The sequence below is a fragment of the Mobula birostris genome, chromosome 12, assembly GCF_030028105.1.
Source record: "Mobula birostris isolate sMobBir1 chromosome 12, sMobBir1.hap1, whole genome shotgun sequence".
Taxonomy (NCBI): domain Eukaryota; kingdom Metazoa; phylum Chordata; class Chondrichthyes; order Myliobatiformes; family Myliobatidae; genus Mobula; species Mobula birostris.
The window spans coordinates 36,417,077-36,435,472 of NC_092381.1; the positions used below are offsets into that span (position 1 = coordinate 36,417,077).

Here is an 18,396-nt window from a genome sequence, read left to right on the forward strand (position 1 = left end):
CCTGTAAGATATTCATAATTTATCGCTTTGTATTTTCACAGGCGGCGGTGACATACAGACAGACTGACATGAAAGACAAATGTTTGACTTTCATCCAGAGCCACACTAAAGTAGGTATTGAGAAAGGCCAATTTTTACACCAGATGGTTGCCGTCCCTTTTAGATGAATTGGTTTATTTACTCACTTTACAAAAGCGATCAATTGTAATCAAGCTCGGACCACATGAAGTTCACATTGAAGCAGATTGAAAGATTGGTGTTTTATCATGTATGGGGTCTTCCAAACTTGAAGAGTATAAGTATAAGTTTGAAACAAGCATGCTGTTGATTGCTGCATGGTGCCATAGCAATAACTTATTTATAAACAAGATATTTTAATTAACTTGTTACTGGGTTATTTATGACAGACAGTTATAGAGATTGTGTTCTGCTTTCCTAGAATGTGCACAGTATGATTTAGTTTTATGATCTGGACATACTTAAGCTAGATTTTGTCTTGCTTCTGTTCTTTAAGCTGTTCAAGTAACACACACAAAATGCTGGAGGAACCCAGGTCCTGGTGAAGGGTCTCGGCCTGAAATGTAGACTCTGTTGGAAAGGAACAGAAACTGTATTTCTGGCCAACTATCAGGACCCCGGTTCCTCCCAGCAGTTTATGTGTGTTATTCTGCATTTCCAGCATCTGCAGAATCTCTTGTCTTTAAACTTTAAGCTGTCACACCATCAGGTTCGGGACTAGTTATTACCCCTCAACCATCAGCCTTTAGAATCAGAGGGGATAGTTTCACTCAACTTCATTCACCCCATCACTGAACAATTTCCACAACCTACGGACTCACTTTCAAGGATTCTTCGTCTCATGTTCTCGATATTTATTGCTCATTTATTTATTATTATTATTTTCCTAGTTTTGTTTTCTGTGAATGCTTACAAAGAATAAATCTCAGCTTTGTGTATGGGGACATGTATGTACTTTGATAATGAACTTGCTTTGAACTTTGAGCTTTTGAAAGACAGAATTTCAGAAGTACTGGAAGTTTATTTCCAATTGGTCATATGGCATAAATGAGTAGCCACAGCATCCTGGAGAATGTTGACCCCCACTGGTATGGAAGTCTATTTGTACGATGTTGATCACCTTCGTTACCTTCTTGGCATACTTTTAATTTCTGCAACCATCTTATTGTATGCAAAATGTACCCCTTCCATTCCAGCACCATTGGGAATTCTGTAATTATTACGGTCCCAGAGTTTGGAACTTCGTTATTTCATACTGCTACTGACCTCTCAGACTTACCTTTAGAACTCCTCTGCCAAGTTCCTCTAATGGTATTTAATGGAGTCCTCTCTGGAATTGGAATTGCTTTATTATTCTTACACATACTGAGATAAAGTGGAAAAACTTGTCTTGCGTACTGTTCAGACAGATCAAGCAATTACACAGCACATTGAGGTAAAACACTAGCAGAATGCAGAATGAAGTGTAACAGCTACAGAGAAAGTGCAGTGCAGGTATATAATAAGGTGCAAGATCATAACAAGATAGATCCTGAGGATAAGAGTCCATCTCATCATACTAATGGACCACTTAATAACATCAGGTCCTTGAGCCTGATGGTACGTGCTTTCTGCTTTTGTATTTTCTGCTTGATTGTAAAGGAGAGAAGAGGGAATGTCTGGGGTGGGTGAGGTCTTTAATTGTGCTGGTTACTTTCCTGAGGCAGCAAGAAGATCTGCACACCTAGGGCATTGTACTACATGTTATTAAGTATGTTTTGACATTGCATGGTAATTATTACTATTCAGCAACATACATGGGTGTCTTTCAACCAGCTTTCTTCTCCTGACTTTTCAATCTTAGCGCATCTGCTTACATGCTGATAGTTCCCACCCTGGTAATTTTCAGCTGAAGATCTTTAACCTCAAAGGTCTAATTTTAGTTCTCTCTGTTCAGTGAAGCAGGCTGCAAAATATATCTCCATTGAACCTGCTGCTTAATTCTTGGTTGCAATTACGACCAGCTCTTTCAAGAGACATCCTCCAGAAGGAGGTAGAATCCTTTAAACATGGAGTTTGGGCTCTGATGATCTCACTGGGGCCAACAGCAATTTTACTCCAAGTACTTCACAATAATTTTATCTGTAGTAACAGCCTGGTGTCAAGGAGAACTGGGGGTAAGAACAGCCCAGATAGCTGGGTTAATTTTAGCACATTTCCCCTGTGGACCAAAGAGCCAGAAGGAAAAGAAACTCAGCCTCTTTGCCTCACCTGACAACTTCCTCTTCCCCTTGCCTCCACAAAGCTACGCCCATTAGTCCAACCACTTATCCCGGAATCAGCGATTGCTTATCTTGCTACTGAAGAAAGTATTCTTCTGTTAGATTTAATCGGAAGATTGAAGACCATGAAGCTGCAAACCAAAATATCCTAGGCCACAAGAGCCAGATCTCACTCCCACATTTTATGCAAACAATTAAAATTGATTATAAAATGTCAGCAGGCTGTTTGACTGTGCATAGTAAATAAACTATATATTCTGTCATCTAGTTCCCCATACGCACGCTCTGGCAAGTTGCTCTAGACCCAAAACTTTGGTTGATTTCTGCTTACCAAAGTAAGACTAACTGAGGTACTCCCTACCACTGATCTATTCCTAGTTATGAAAAATCATGGTCTGTATGAATATATTAATTAACTCCAAGCCTTTGTTCTGGTTAATTTTTTTACTGGCTTGTAAAAATTCTAAAAGATTTTTGCATTTTACAAATTGCTCCCTGTATTGATCCTTTTATTTTCGAAAATCTGAATCATATTTAAATTCACCTTTGCTTTGCAAATACTGTATATATAACTCTGTAAAGTTGATGGTAGTAGAGAAAACAGCTGGTCCGTCAAAGTGTGTACCACACCACCTTGGCTGTAATGTCGTGATTGGACATTCCCTGTCTCCCCACTTCTCCCGCCTCACATAAATAGAAGCAAATTACGCCGAGTGCATATCTGAGCATGAAGCATTGAAGGTATTTTTACATTGACACTTGCTTGAGCTAAGTCACTGGGCAGTTGCTGTTGTTACAGATTGTAAACACACAGAAACAAAAATCTGCCATTCTGTCAGGAAACAATCAAAATGAAACCAATGTAAGTGTAAAGTTTCTCAGGGGTGGTGAGAAAGTAAGCAGTATGGTGATAAACTTATTCTGACCCAGGAAATACAAAGAATGGTAGCAATGTATCAGCAAGTTTCCTTGTGTTTGCGTTGTTAAACTTTAGTTATTTTGCTCAATTTAGCTGCTGGATGTGACTAATTGCTTCCTCTTACCAGTTTACTGTGCTAAGAATAGCTCATTAGGACCTTTGTCCCACGACAGCATGAGATAAAATGAGTATTTAACAGAGGGGGAGATCGCCAAATGCAAGGAATGTGTTGGTATTTCTTAGTTGAAATTATTACCACTTCTACTAATTTCAGTGTGTAACAAAAGCGTTTTTAGAAATGAAGCAAATTTTTGAAGCAGAGTTTTTTTCTTGGGTTAGCAGACATTTCCTATAATACAGTTGACCAGCAAAATGTGTCATTAGTAAGAGTTAACAAGTCTGATTGTGTGGCACTGGTTTTGGATGGGATAGTGTTCCAATATGCCTATCCTGGAAGCCTTTGGTTTAAGTCTCCATGTTGTACAAGACACTCTTTAGTCATTCAATTCATACATTAGAAACATGCAGGATCTTTGTTGTAATACATAAATAAAGGATAAATGCTAGTTTTGGGATCCTTTTGTGAAATTCTTGTTTAACAGTTGCAATGGCAGTGTAGGTCATTTGGCTCTTGGTTACACACCTGCTCCCACAAGATCTGCCCCAGCAGCCCCTTTCCCCTCTTCTCATTTCCCTGTCCAGTCTGACTCTACTCTCCCAGCAAGCAATTCAGTACGTGACAAATGTCCCCGGCAAATTTGGTACTAACCATACAGAAGGATCTGCATCAGGGCTAACTGGAGAGCCCTTGCTAATATCCCCTGAAAAATGCTCATCAATCTCTGGGTGATATTTGTTTTCTTTTGTGAGACTGAATTGATTGCTTTGGAATAACTTTTTTTTTAATTCCCAAAGTAATTGCTTTCCCTGGAAGTATTTTATTTCCTTCAAGAGTGTTCTGTTAGATTTGCTTTTGGAGTACTGGCTGAATTCTTATCCTGATAAAGGACAGTATAAGCCATTTTCCATGGAGCTCTTGCGGCACACTTGAAGTTGTCGCTAATCATTCCAGGAATGAGATACAGTTTGAAGCAGTCTTCTCAATATTGTGTTCTCCCCTTCTAGATATACTCCCCCGATTGATCATCCCAATCACCTGTCTCAGATTTGTACATTACTAATGACTCTCTCTTCTGTGTCTCCCACATACTCCTCATGTGAATTCCCTGGAAAAGGGACTGTAACTTCACCTGCAAAATAGTTCTTCCAGTCACATTGCCTTGTATTAAACTGTCTTTTCCTCCCTATAGCTATAATGCAGCTCTCCTTGTAAAATAATGGGACATTGTTAATTGTTTCAATGTTGTCTGATTTTTAACCACAGGACCACAAGCAATAACTGGTGCAATTTAAGTCGACCGCACTCCTGGTCTCAATGTAACAAGGTGTCAATATAATTTTCTGCGGCTTCTATCAATGAATTAATTTCTAGGTACCTAAATTTCATACTCCCACTACAGTCTACAGGCAGTGCAGGTTTTTATTTCCATTAAATTAACATAAATGCAAATAGAGTCCAAGTTGTAGGTGTCAAACTGTTGACTTTATTTGCTACTGTCTTTGAGAAGTGCGAAGTGTACTACAGAAGTCACAGGACTACTGTACTGAAGTAGCCCTCGGATGCAGTGTTACCCCGCTGGAGGAGTGGTGGAATAAATCACATATGGGTTAGGTTGTTCACACTGGCTTTGTAGCAAAAAAAAGCACAACGGTGTCTCTTCCACCTCAGGCAACTGAAGAAGTTCAAAGGTCAAGTTTAATGTCAGAAAAATGTATACAATATACATCCTGCCCCAAAGAATGAAAAACAGTTAAATGTGAAAACCCCAAAGTCCCCCCCACAGCTCCCCCCTCCCGTGCGTAAGCGGCAGCAAGCTATGCTTGAAGTTGTTGCTAATCATTCCAGGAATGGCCCCAGTTTGGCCCCAAATCCTCAAGACCTTCTACAGGGGCACCATTCAGAGCATTCTGACTGGCTGTATCACCACCTGGTACGGACACTGCACGAACCTTGATCGCTGGGCACTGCAGAAAGTGGTGCAGACAGTCCAGTGCATCTGTGGATGTGAACTTCCCTCCAGCAGGTGCAGAAAGAAGGTCTGGCAGATGACGGGGACACCAATCGCCAACCATAAACTGTTTCAGCTGTTTCCGTCTGGCAAACGGTACCGCGGCATCAAAGTCAGGAAGCTACGGGACAGCTTCTTTCTGCGAGCCATTAGACTTTTAAATTCACATGTCTACATTGCAACAGAGTCATAATGCAAAGATCCCTCACGGTGTGCGATGGATGCATGATTTAAATAAATTTTAAATTTAATAGTGTATAAAATGTTTATCTGAGCTGCTTTTACTATTTAAATAGTTTGCAAAGTGTAACTGAGAAAGACAGTTCCTTTTGTCACTCTAACGGGCTGTGGGGGAATTGTGAAGTACTTAGAGGCTGCAGTGCCATCAAAGAATATGATTTGAACTGCTTCCTAACCAAAGGAGCAAACATATTTCCGGTTATTGCTGTCATATTTTGATCCACATTTTTTTTCTTCTGGGAGTGCCTCTTGGGTATTTTAAATTTCTGATTGCTAAAGGGTATTGATATGCTTCTATATGAGGTTATTAAGGAAATTAATGTCTACAGAATTGGAAGTACAGCTTTGCAGTATCGGTTAAGAGGCAGTAGGTATGGAGTGGGGCTGAAGGGAATGTTTATTGAGCATTGAGACCAATGATGTTCCTCAAGGCCCTTGGGGTTTCAGATAACCTAAATGAAAAAATAAATATTTAACAATCAAGTTTGCAAATGAACCCAGAAGGCGTGGTAAATGTTAGGATTAGGAGTAGGAAGTTAAAAAATTGGCGAGTGAATGGGCAAAACTATAACAAATGGAGTTGACTATGGAAAAGTGCGATAATGTCAATGTAGATTTTGTTAAGACTGACCATTCATGTGAAAGGAGCAAAAATCTCTTTTTCATAGTCACTCTCTTCACAAGAACCTATATGGTGAAGAGAAAGAGCATAATCCTGACAATTTAATAAATGGTCTCTGCATTGCTTTTTAGAGCAAACTCAAATCTAATCTTAGGCTGAGTTTGTTGATTTCAGCATGTTGTGGAGTTTCATAATAGGCTTGATGATTCCCAGGGAATGAAATGAGAAAAATAGATAAGGTGCTACTCTGGATTGTAGTCTGGTGGGTACTGCTGGAACGTACATGTACTGGTAATGGATGAGGACGAATTTGTGCTTAGCTATCAAATTGACTTCTGAGGTTGAATTATTCAACCTGTGCAGACTGAAAGAATAAGAGAAAGACCAAAGGGGAAAGTGAAAACTTGCATTTAAATAGTTTGCATGAGCCTAAGATGCCTTAAATCACCTTCCAGCCATGTGGTACATGTTAAATTGTAATACTGGGAAAAATGACCTGCTAATAACACTCAACTCCCTCCACAGTGAAGTCACTCTTGAATCTTTATTGTGGAATTCTGGAACAGAACAGAATGCTTTCACTAATCTAATACCAAGAACATATCAATTAGATTAATTTTACCTCAAATGGCTACATCGTCTACAGCCAAGTAGAATTGATTGCAAAGCGCAATGAAACAGACAGAGATAAGAAAATCTATACATTTTAGAAGAAACACAGAAGGGAGACAAAATCTCCAAGTGGAAGTAAATAACAGAAAAAAAACCTGATGGCTAGGCATTGACTTGGTATTCCAAACGTGACTGATTCTGTGTGTTGAAAATCTTTGTGTATTGAGTCCTGAATATTCAAACAGAATTAATTAAACAGATGGTATACTCAAATGTATAATTTCCTTTCTACTTACACAGGCAGTTTTAATGAGTAGAATCATTTGATTTGCCTGCAGAGTATTGTGAAGACCCAAGGCTTCCATGAACTTTCTGATCCTGCCATGCTTGTCATTCTGCAAAGTGACATGCTCACTATTGATGAGCCTGATTTAATTAACTTTGTCAGAGAATGGGCACATGTTAACTCAGTAAGTATAATCATGTGAATTTTGACTTGGCTCTTCTGTTCTTTCTTAATTTTATCTTATAGAAACTTACATTTTAGGTACTAATCTCATAACATAATATTTGATTTTTATGTGTATTTAATTCCAAATTTTCATTTGGCTCGTTGAGTCTATCTTGGCTCACAGAGCAATCCCATTACCCACATCATCAAAATTTTTCCCGTAATCTATGCTGTTGGCATTTCCATCAGCCCCCACCTGCCAACCGAGATGCCTCCCTTTCGAGGGGAAATTATTACAACGGCCATTAAACCAACTGCTAAATGCAGACTTCACCAGATAACACCAGTGGTCTGGATTGAACATAGGTCACTGAGAAGTGAAGTATCATCTTTCTAAGATGTTCACTGTTTGGTGCTCAGTGTAAAAGCAAATAAGTTGTTCCTTTAACACCTATGTAGTGTTAGGATCACTGGGACTTTTTTAATAATCCATGGATGTATTTTTGTACCTGGTTCATTCATAGCTTTTAGAGCTGGGATCTTAACCAGAAGACCTCAGTTGTGTTGTGCCAGTTCTCCAGAAATGGGACACGAATCTCTTGGACTTCCAACACATCTGGGTCAGCTATACTTGTTAAATTCACTTTCTCAACAATGTTTTCATTCCCTGCACCCACTCTGGGAGTGAAGAGGTGAATCTTTCTTTCTTTTTCAATCTTTTTATTAATATCAAATTCTTAAACATTACAAAAAATTGATACAAAGCTACTGGGATTACATTGTTAATAATTAGTATATATAAATATAAGCACAGTTAACACACAGATAATAACCTCCCAAAATCTTACAGAGTACAAATATAATAATATAGACAAAAATATATACAAAAATATCATGGAAAAAGAAAATAAGAAAAAAAATATACCCCAATAAGAAAGAGAAAAAAACCTAATCTAAATCAAACTAATCAACTACACTTAAAAAAAAGAACAGCCCATTTCTTTTTCTTTTTTATGTTACATCAGATAAAGCCAATAGTGTCATTAATTTCGCTCCTCTCTCCATATATTTAAAAGTAGCAGAATAGAATTGGAGAGGGTCAAATTACATCGTATGAAAGTATTGAATAAATGGCCTCCAAGTCTCTTCAAATTTAATAGAAGGATCATAAATGACACTTCTAATTTTTTCTAAATTTAAACATGATATAGTTTGAGAGAACCATTGAAATGTAGTGGGAGGATTAATCTCTTTCCAATTCAATAGTATGGATCTTCTAACCATTAATGTAACAAATGCAATCATCCAACAAGATGAAGAGTTCAAATGACTTTGTTCTATCACTGGTAAACCAAAAATTGCAGTAATGGGGTGAGGTTGTAAATCAATATCCAGAACAGTTGAAATAATATCAAAGATATCTTACCAATATTTCTTCAACAGAGGACATGACCAAAACATATGAGTTAAGGAAGCTATCTCAGATAATCTATTCCTGATTGGTGCAACTGTACCGAAACCCAATTTCCCTCGGGATCAATAAAGTATGACTATGACTATCTGTCACATATAGGATTTATATGAGAGTAATAACGGGTTAATTTATCCTTAGACATATGAACCCTATGTACTACTTTAAACTGTATCAATGCATGTTTAGCACATATAGGGGAAGAATTAACTAATTGAAATTTTTTTCCCATTTTTCTGTAGGTAAAGTGAGGTTAAGTTCCCTTTCCCAATCGTTCTTAATTTTATTAAATACATCTGGATTTATTTTCATAAGCATATTATAAATAATTGCTATTAAACCTTTCTGAGAGGGATTTAAATCTAAAATTTTTTCCATGATATCCATTGGATATAGATTCGGAAAGGTAGTAAGAACAGTATATAAAAAGTTTCTAATCTGTAAATATCTGAAGAATTGGGATCTAGGTAAATTGTATTTATTAGATAATTGTTCCAAAGACATGAAATAATTATCCGAAAATATATCACGAAATCGTATTATACCTTTTGCTTTCCAGACTAAATAGGCTTGGTCCATAATAGAGGGTTGAAAAAAAATCAGATATAATAGGGCTTACTAAAATAAATTGATTCAACCCAAAAAATTTTCGAAATTGCAATCATATTTGAAGAGTATATTTAACTATTGGATTATTCATTTGTTTATCCAATTTTGAAAGAACAAAGGGAAGCGAGGTCCCTAAAATAGAACCCAATGAAAACCCTTGTACAGATTTACATTCAAGATTTACCCAATATGGACTAGAAATTGTATCCAAATTCCATGTCCAAAATTTTAAATATCGAATATTAATTGCCCAATAGTAAAATCTAAAGTTGGGCAATGCCAAACCACCCTCCTTTTTGGACTTCTGTAAGTATCTTTTACCTAATCTAGGATTTTTGTTAGCCATATGTATGAAGAAATTTTTGAGTCAACATTATCAAAAAAGGATTTTGGAATAAAAATTGGCAACACTTGAAATAAATATAAAAATGTAGGTAAAATAATCATCTTGACAGCATTGATCTGGCCAATTAATGACAAAGACATTGGTGACCATTTAGTAAACAAACATTTAATCTGATCCATTAAAGTTAAAAAAAATTAGCCTTAAATAAATCCCTGTGCTTCCTTGTAATTTTGACCTCTAAGTAAGTAAAGTAATCGGAACCAATCTGAATTGTAAACATTCATAACTTGGAACCTGCATGTTTAACGGAAAAAGTTCACTCTTATTAAGGTTCGGTTTGTAACCAGAAAATTTACTAAACTGAGCCAACAAGGATAGAACTGCAGGAATGGATTTCTCTGGATTAGAAATATATAATAATAAATCATCTGCATATAATGATAACTTTGTACCTCATTCCCATGAGTGATACCAAAAATGTTTGGTGAATCTCAATAGCAATTGCTAAAAGTTCAAGAGCAATATCAAATAATAATGGACTAAGAGGACAACCCTGCCTAGTACCATGAAATAATTGAAAAAAGGGAGATCTTTGATTATTAGTAAAAACCAAAGCTACAGGGGTATGATATATCAATTTAATCCAAGAAATAAATCAGACTGAAATTAAACTTCTCAAGCATACTGAATAAATATGGCCATTCAACTCTGTCAAAAGCTTTCTCAGCATCCAATGAAATGACACATTCTGGAGTTCTAAGTGAAGGAGTATAAACAATATTCATTAATCTCCTAATATTAAAGGATGAATAATGATTTTTAATAAATCCAGTTTGATCCACAGAGATAATTTAAGGGAGAGCCTTCTCTAACCTAGATGCTAATATTTTAGAAAAAGATCTTAGAATCTACATTCAATAGGGGTATCAGTCTATATGATCCTTATTTTTTTTAAATTAGAGAAATAGAAGCTCCATAAAATGATTGTGGTAATTTACCTATTCTAATTGCATCTTTAAAAACTCTACACCAGCGATCCCCAACCACCGGGCCGCAAAGCATGTGCTACCGGGCCGCGAGGAAATGATATGACTCAACTGCACCTTTCCCTGTCAGGCACTGTTGAACTTGAACACAGGGTTGGCAACTGTCCTGTATTTGCCAGGACATCCTGTATTTTGGGCTAAATTGGTTTGTCCCATATGGGACTGCCCTTGTCCTGTATTTCCCCCACTAAGATAGAGTGTTCCTATGAAACCTTTCATGCTGAAATGGTGTAAAGCGAAGTAGCAATTACCATTGATTTATATGGGAAAAATTTTTGAGCGTTCCCAGACCCAAAACATGACCTACCAAATAACACATAAAACCTAAAATAACTCTAACATATAGTAAAAGCAGGAACGATATGATAAATACACAGCCTATATAAAGTAGAAATAATGTATGAACAGTGTAGTCAGAAAGACTAAGCCAAAACCGATTTGTGGGGGAAAATATTGGCACGTACACGCACGCGCAGGTCACATATGCGGACATCACGCATGCGCACACAGGTTCCCGCACAAGGCTTCATGGTCATGATAGTCTTTCTCGGGGTAAACACAAGTGTCCCGTCAGCACACACAAAAAGTGCTGGTGAACGCAGCAGGCCAGGCAGCAGCTATAGGAAGAGGTACAGCGGACGTTTGGGCCAGGACCCTTCGTCGGGATTTGACTGCTACTTTTGTCTCTTATTTGGGAGTGAGAAAGTTGGCAACCCTCACTGTAAACGACATGTTGAGGTGAGTTTAACCCTACTTGAACCACACCCCTACACCCCCACCCGCCGGCCGGTCAACCGGTCCGCAAGGATATTGTCAATATTAAACCGGTCCGCGGTGCAAAAAAGGTTGGGAACCCTTGCTCCACACAACCAAGGGGAAAGAATAGAAGAAAAGGACTTAAAGAATTCTACTGTATAACCGTCTGGACCAGGTGCTTTGCCAGAGTTCATTGAAGAAATAGCACCCTTTATTTCTTCATCCGTATTAGGTGTTTCTAACTTTAATCTTTCTTCGGGTGTTAATTTCGGAAAGTTCAATTTCCTTAAGAAGTCATGCATTTCGTTGGGATCATGAGGAAATTCTGACTGATATAGAGATGTATAGAATTCTTGAAAAGATTTGTTTATCCCATCATGATCAACTGTCAAAGTGTCATCATGTTTACGAATCTTGATAATTTGATGTTTAACCAAAGCAGTTTTTAATTGATTAGCTAATAATTTACCAGATTTATCACTATGTATATAAAACCCGCTTCTTGTTTTCATTAATTGATTTTCAATTGAAGATGTTAACAGTAAACTATGGTCCATTTGAAGTTTGACTCTCTGTTTATAAAGCTCCTCACTAGGAGCAGTGGCATATTTCTTATCAATTTCTTCAATGTTGTTAATTAACACAAGTATTTCATTCTTAATATGTTTTTTCAATCCAGCAGAATAAGAGATAATCTGTCCACGGATATGTGCTTTAAAAGTGTCCCATAATACCCCGCTGGAAATTTCTTCCGTAGCATTAGTTGAAAAGAAGAAGTCAATCTGTTCCTTGATAAATTTAACAACAACCAAATCTTGAAGCAAGTTGGAATTAAAATGCCATAGTCTAGTATTAGGAGATATATCCATTAACTTGATAGAGAGTTTCAATGGTGCATGATCAGAAATGGCGATCTGAATTACGAACAGAAGCAACATTGTGGTTGGGAATATTGCCGCAACTGAACAGATAGTGAGACTGCACGTTTGGAAGTTTTCATCCAATAAACTTGAATACATCAAATTGTAAAATGCAGGAAAGCTGAACTCACAACCTGCTGAGTTCCTCCAGCATGTTGTGAGCGTTGCTTTGACCCCAGCATCTGCAGATTATTTTGTGGGATCTTTTCCACGGATGCTGCCCGACCTGCTGAGTTCCTCCAGCATGTTGTGAGCGTTGCTTTGACCCAGCATCTGCAGATTATTTTGTGGGATCTTTTCCACGGATAATGCCCGACCTGCTGAGTTCCTCCAGCATGTTGTGAGTGTTGCTTTGACCCAGCATCTGCAGATTATTTTGTGGGATCTTTTCCACGGTTGCTGCCCGACCTGCTGAGTTCCTCCAGCGTGTTGTGAGTGTTGCTTTGACCCCAGCATCTGCAGATTATTTTGTGCTCAGGAAAGCTGAAAGTAGGCAGGCAGTGGTCGACGATAGTTATTTGGAACAGGCAGAAGCAAAACTACTTTACTTCACTCTACTGAAGATACCTAGTATTGCTTCAGTAGCCGTTTACATACCTTTTAACAACCACTTCTTGGAAAGATGAAGGGCTGGAAAAAGTAGTTCTTTTGTGTTGCATACTCCATTTAGTTCCTTTTTCACATTTTGAAGCAGGCCCTACTGTGCATTTCATTTTCATTTGATTTCCATTCACTGTTAGGTAAACCTAAAACCTGAAATCATTAAGGGCCAAAATGATGGCAGCAATGCTATGTGGGATTGCACATTTTTCAGACGCTGTACACAGATAGGTGTGCTCTGGAACCCAGTAATAATAGCCTTGCCATTCACTGTCCCATTATATCAGGCAAATTTTGTTGAATATCAGCAATGCACTGTGTTCAAAAGCTGAGTTTCAAGCATTAGGACCAGGAGAAGGGTCCAGTTTGTTTCTTTTAAATCTAGGAACGAACATGAATTCTACACATCAGCATCAGTTGATATAAGGATGTGGCCAACATATTGCTGCACCATCAATATAGAAACTTTAACTTTTTTTTCCAGAAACTAATATAATTTTTTTTATCCTCCAACACAGGTAGTTCTTGACAAGTCTGTACCAGAAATAGCAAAGGAAGTTGTTCGTGAATTACGCCTTTTTCTATTGACCCCTGATGAGCTGACAGCATTGGAAGTGGAGAACAAGAAAGACAACTTAATTCCTGTAAGTCATAAGCTGTGTGCATATTGAAGGGACAGCACCATCATGTAACAAAAACAACCAAATTTTATTTGTTTACCAGAACAGATAAATGCCATGAATCATTTTAAATACATCACTGTGTTCCTGGTAGACCAAGTAAAAGTGACTCAATTTTTTCTTAAACTATATTTCAAAGCAAAACTTAAAAAAAATTGAGGTTGATTATAGATACATGAAATAGCTCATTGAATATATTCATGAAGACTGTGGCAATTTATGGACCCTTTGGTTGCAGAATAATTCCCAAGTATAGGTTATTTTTGGGGTGAATATTTATAATGTTACCATTTATAGAATAGTTCCAAGGAGTCTGCATAGCTTCTATTTTAACCTCTAAAGTATGGCTGATCTGTTTATGTAGCAAATTCTTGGCGGAGACGGAAAACGGAGCTGTGCCTGATCAGATTGACACCATTGTAAAGAAACAGACAGAATCCAGGAGGCATCTCATGGCCTGGATCAGCTCTACTTATGTATTTCAATGGTTTATAACAGAGTTGGACATTAAATCTAGAGCCACCGTGGACCTTTTAAGAGAAATGATTTTTAACGTGGCAAATTGTTAAAAAAATTAGATTCACCTGTGTCCCTCGTTTCAGTAATAAATTCTTTCCACAAAATTGAAGTTAGTGCAGCCTTCCTTCTTCAGTTTGTACTGAGCTTTAGCAGTGCCCCTTCCAGGACTGAGAATTGTAAATAGAACAAGAAAAAAGTTTCCTCGTATCATCTGGAACTAGGTACTGTCAGGAATGACTCACAATGCAGTCTTTGTAGGTTTAAACCAGATAATCTTTTTCTCCATCAGTTTATTTTACTTCACAGTCACTTTCTAAATGGACCAAATCAATCATATTTTCTTAACTGTGGAACTGCAGTTTTGAAATTATACTGCTTCCTGCTGTTGAAATATGCCACTTAAAAATTATATTTCCATATATAGTTCTGTGTGTAATTCCCCTGTCATTGAATGATAGTTTTGATTCATCCTTTCACCCTTATTCTTCTGGCCGCTTTTCCTCTGAATATTCATGCTTTTCAAACACCACCTCAACTCCAGGCCCGATTTTCATCAACTTTTCACCTTCTGTTCATTTTCTCCTGCTCAGCATCTTAATTAATATCCCTCAATCTATTCTGATTTGTGTTTCTAGGTCCCTTTTGAGATTCCATTCAGATTATGCTTCTAAGACCTCTTGACACTGGGAGGTTGCCCCATTGATTTTGTGTGCCATCTGCACCACTGAGCACAAGTAAGAGACATAATCCTGAACGATCTCAGCCCACTTCTTCCAACTTTACTTATTTTGGTGTCTATTCTGAGAAAATATTTATCCAGTGTCACTTACACCTGTGCTATCTAACTGCTTACTGATTAATCATAATCCTTTGACCTGAATAAATTTACAGGCTGAATTTATGACTCCGTTTGGAAAATGAATGTGCGGGCGATATCCGTTCAAATACCCACCCAGTCAAGACCTTTGATTCCATGTCCTTGCTAAATCTTTTTCTACATCACCCTAATCACTTGTTGGTGTGACTCCCATTTTCTCCCCTCTGAAGTCGAATAAATTTGGTGCGCAAGGATAGTCAGCATGGCTTTCTGCATGGTAAGTCATGTCTAATCAATCTTCTAGGGGTTTTTGAGGAAATTACCAGGAGAGCTGATGAAGGCAATGCAGTTTATGTGGCTACATGGAATTTAGTAAGGCATATGACAAAGTCCCACATGGGAGGTTGGTCAAGAACATTCAGTCGTTCGGCATTCAAGATGAGGTAGTAAGTTAGATTAGACATTGGCTTTGTGGGAGAAGCCAGAGAGTGGTAGTAGAGGGCTGGCTCTCTTACTGGAGTCCTGTGACTAGTGGTGTGCTGCAGGGATCAGTGCTGGGTCCTTTGCTGTTTGTCACATATATCAATGATCTGGATAATAATATGGTTAACTGGATCAGAAAATTTGCGGATGACACCAAGATTGGGGGTGTAGTGGATGAGGAAGGCTATTATGACTTGCTGTGGGATCAGGAGCAGCTGAAAAAATGGCAGATGAAATTTAATGCAGACAAATGTGAGGTGTTGCACTTTGACCAACCAGGGTAGGTCTTACACAGTAAACAGTAGAGCACTGAGGAGTGTGATAGAACAAAGGGATCAGGGAATACAGGTCCATAATTCATTGAAAGTGGCCTCACAGGTAGATAGGGCCGTAAAGAAAGCTTTTGGCACATTGGCAGTCATAAATGAAAGTACTGAGTACAGGAGATGGAATTTTATATAGAAGTTATATAAGACGTTGTCGAGACCTGATTTGAAGTATTGTGTGCAGTTTTGGTCACCTTCCTGCAAGAAAGATGTAAACAAGTTTGAAAGACAAATAAACTCTTCTGGAGCTTCCAGCCGGGTACAGCTATCAATTTTAGCCAACATTTCGATGACACACTCTGCCGTCTTCGTCAGGGATGATGACTAGGCAGGTCTAGTCCGGTGGTATATATACTCCCATCATCCATTCCTCCCGATTGGTTAGCCCCTATCCAATCAGGTTTCTGCTGTCCCACCTTGTTTACAGTCAAATTCCAGTTCTTACTTAGAACTGGACCTTCAGCTTTGTTAAATTTCTTTTCCTCTGGTTTTATTTCAATGGCTTCCTTCGCCAGGCGGTCCCAAAAGCCATTGGCATGCCACAATAGTTTTGTGCCATCGAAATCAATGCTATAGCCATTGCAAATGCAATGTTTTCCTACCACTGATTACTGTGGGTAAACCCAAACGATATACCTCCTGTGCTCCTTGATACAGGTTTCCACCATACGCCTTGTCTGGCCAATGGAGATGGAGAAGAGTTATTGTCTACCCTTCCTGGACATTCTAATATGATGGAAACTGGACAATAGCCTTGGGCACGGTGTCTATCAGAAACCCACTCACACGGACTTATATCTCAACAGTAACGGCCACCATCACGCCTCCCAACATAGAACAGTTCCTTCTACTTTGATTAACTGTGCAAAAAACTACTTTGGACACGGAGAGTCTCCATGAGGAAATAGGATGATTAAGCACGACATTCCTACTGATGGCTACAATCAGGCCCTTAAAAGGGCCAACAGAAAAATCATGAAACCTAACAATGAGGAGGAACCTGCCACTGCCACCTGTCTTCCCTATACTTCCACGATTTCTGGAAGGATCGCCAGGGTCCTGAAGAAATACCAGATTAATACAATCCACAAACCCATGAGGAAGCTCAAATCACAGCTTATGTGAGTCAAAGATGACCTGGGACTCAGGTCAGCTGGTGTTTACAGGATTCCCTGTGAATGCGGAGCAGCGTATATCAGCCAGACGGGACACATGGTGGAAACCCGTATCAAGAAGCACAGGAAGTGTATCCATTTGGGTTACCAGGAGAAATCAGTGGTAGCAAAGCATTGCATTTGCAATGGTCATAGGCTTGACTTTGATAGCACAAAACTACTGTGTTGCGCCAATGGCTTTCTGGACCACCTCACGAAGGAAGCCATTGAGATAAAACTAAAGGAAAAGAATTTTAACAAAAACGAAGGACTCGCTCTAAGTAAGAACTGGAATTCGATTTAAAGCAAGGTGGGGCAGTGAAAACCTGATTGGATGGGGACTAACCAATCAGGAGGGATGGACGACGGGGATGTATATACCACGTGACTAGACATGCCTAGGCATCATCCCTGATGAAAATGGCAGAGTTTGTCATCTAAATGTCAGTTAAAATCGATACCTGTACCCGGCTGGAAACCCAAGAAGAGTTTATTTGTCATCTACGTCAGGAAAGCACTAGATCTTTTTTCAAGGCTGAAAGAATACAGAGAAAATCTGGAAGATCTGAGTTATAAGGAAAGATTGAATAGGTTAAGACTTTATTCTTTGGAACATAGAAGATTGGGAGAGGATTTGATATATGTATACAAAATTATGAGAGGTATCGGTACAGATAGGGTAAAAGCAAGTGGGACTCCAACCAGAGGTCATGGGCTAAGGGTGAAAGGTGAAAAGTTTGAGGGGAACATGAGGGGAAACCTTTTCACGCAGAGGGTCATAAGAGTGTGGAACAAGCTGTCAGCACAAGTGGTGCATGCAAGCTCGGTTTCAACATTGAAGAGAAGTTTGGATAGGTACATGGATGGTAAGGATATGGAGGTCTATGGTCTCAGTGCAGGTTAATAGGAGTAGGCAGTTTAAATGTTTTAGCACGGACTAGATGGGCAGAAGGGACTGTTTCTGTACTGTACTTTTCTATGATTCCATGACTCTGTCTTATTAGTATCCTCTTTAGATGTGGCTTGGTGACATCACAAGGAGAGGAGAAATTCATTAACCTCCCCCCAACCCCAGAGTTTTTCTACTCTTCAGGAAGTTAGTGAATAATTCCATTGTGCTCCATTCCCCCCTGGCATCTTTAAATTTTAAAAAGTGCAATAAAACACTGAAATTTAATTTGCCTTGGTCAATGTACATCTAGCAGTCACACTCATCGCAGGTGAGTGGTACATTCAGAAGATAAAAATGAGCCAAAATGGAGGATGGATAAATAAAAGCTCAAATGTAGACATCCAGGAAAAAATAATATGAATTCAGGACTACTGCAAACATATTGTAGCAGCATTGTGGGTGACTGTTTTGTAAGAGGAGACAGATATCACTTCCTTATTCCAAAGTAGCTCATCATCAACCTCC

The 18,396-nt window shown here is 38.5% G+C and overlaps 1 protein-coding gene across 8 annotated transcripts in view; it reads left to right on the forward strand.

The window, feature by feature from the left end:
- LOC140205846 (BTB/POZ domain-containing protein 19-like) overlaps window positions 1-18,396 on the forward strand; it is a 190,241-nt gene that overhangs the window by 159,096 nt on the left and 12,749 nt on the right. For 5 of the 8 annotated variants that reach the window (XM_072273624.1, XM_072273626.1, XM_072273628.1 and 2 more), the window contains 3 exons: window positions 42-110; window positions 7,140-7,271; window positions 13,519-13,644. In XM_072273624.1, coding sequence (XP_072129725.1) covers window positions 42-110; window positions 7,140-7,271; window positions 13,519-13,644 — 327 coding nt within the window. Of the gene's footprint in view, window positions 1-41; window positions 111-7,139; window positions 7,272-13,518; window positions 13,645-14,044; window positions 14,267-18,396 lie in introns of those variants that run through there. The other 3 variants (XM_072273627.1, XM_072273631.1, XM_072273630.1) reach the window with 2 other exon arrangements.